This window comes from Sinocyclocheilus anshuiensis, unplaced genomic scaffold (genome assembly GCF_001515605.1).
Source record: "Sinocyclocheilus anshuiensis isolate Anshui unplaced genomic scaffold, SAMN03320099.WGS_v1.1 scaffold637, whole genome shotgun sequence".
Lineage (NCBI taxonomy): Eukaryota > Metazoa > Chordata > Actinopteri > Cypriniformes > Cyprinidae > Sinocyclocheilus > Sinocyclocheilus anshuiensis.
The window spans coordinates 1,437,562-1,438,973 of NW_015539816.1; the positions used below are offsets into that span (position 1 = coordinate 1,437,562).

The following is a 1,412-nucleotide window of genomic DNA, read 5'->3' on the forward strand; positions in this document are numbered from 1 at the left end:
AGAGCGTCAGCAGGCCGGGGAAGTTGTACCACTTCAGTTTGGCCTGCACTCTCTCCAGCTTCTCTCTGCTGTCCGGCTTCTCCAGGGGCATCTGGGCCAGCAGTCGGTTCAGCAGCCTGAGTGCCAGCAAGTACTCAAACTCATAATCGGACTCCAGCATTGACGTTGCAATCCAGAAGACCGTCGCCATCAGGTTGGTGGGGTCGGCTGGTGGCACCACCTCACCAGATCCTCCTCCAGTTCCACCCCCACCTCCTCCATCGCCACGAACACCATCCTCTCGTAATGATGATAAACTCCGTGTGCGGGCTAGATTTCCATGGCTGCCACCCAGTCGGTCGGCTACATCGAGGGTATTGCTGCGGTGACGGTTTCCCAGGCGTTCACCCATCAGACTGGCACGGAGCGAGTTGCTGCGAGCGTGGCTGTAATGGACATGCAAGAAACTTCCACTGCCAAGGTTCAGCTGACCGGTACTTTTCCTGTTATTGGCAAATTTGGTGCCCTGCAGAGGATCATGGGAGGCCCTACAGAGGTGGAGACAGCGTCTCAGGTTTATTTGGGTAAAAAAATGTGTTATATATGAAGAGAAATAATGTTTTTTATGTTTTGTCGTAGCAGAGCATGTCTTACTGTGAGAGTGCAGTGAGCAGGTCGTAGCTCTTCATTGTTTCAGCAAGAGTGTCTATACCAGCCTCTAGTGTCAACAGTAACTCGATAACAAAACCCTGCAAGAGACAGATGAAATGTTTGACTATGACTGTTTAGAGATCAACACTTAGCAATGCCTGAGAACAGTGCGGAAGAGGTTTTTGTCACATGTCTGATTGGGTCAACATGCACAATGATTTAAGTCTGAAATAAAGTAAAATCTAAAGTAGTAGACTAAAGTAGATGATGTTTTGTTGAAATTGTAAGAATGAATCTTGGAAGGACCCAAGATATTATATTTATATTATTTAATTTGTTTATATGACACAAATATGCCAGAAAATTATTTTTAAATAATTTGTTATTTGCATTAGAAAAATACATTGTTTAAATACACATTTTAATTAATTTAATTTTATTAAGTAAATTAGTTATTCAATTTATATTTATTTAATAGAGAGACAGCTTAGTAAAAATAAAAAACAATATATTGTATATACACACATATACACACACACACACACACATATATACATATCCATATTATCCATATTTGATATGTATATATGAACATACATACTAAAAACACATCTGTTCCACCTTTATTGTATATATGAACATACATACTAAAAACACATCTGTTCCACCTTTATTTGACCCTCTAATAAGTCTAGCACTTTCTATTCTATTTTAATTCTACTTTATCTATATTTATAAAAAAAAAACATTACAAGTCTTACTGATCCCAAACTTTTGAGCGG

The 1,412-nt window shown here is 39.7% G+C and overlaps 1 protein-coding gene across 11 annotated transcripts in view; it reads right to left on the reverse strand.

Annotated features, from left to right (window-relative positions):
- The window catches only part of LOC107683942 (protein furry homolog-like), a 122,650-nt gene that overhangs the window by 23,150 nt on the left and 98,088 nt on the right, over positions 1–1,412 (reverse strand). For all 11 annotated transcript variants that reach the window (XM_016480032.1, XM_016480034.1, XM_016480029.1 and 8 more), the window contains 2 exons: positions 634–728; positions 4–527 (listed from right to left, as the gene is read on the reverse strand). In XM_016480032.1, the coding sequence (XP_016335518.1) occupies positions 4–527; positions 634–728 (619 nt within the window). The remainder of the gene's footprint in view (positions 1–3; positions 528–633; positions 729–1,412) is intronic.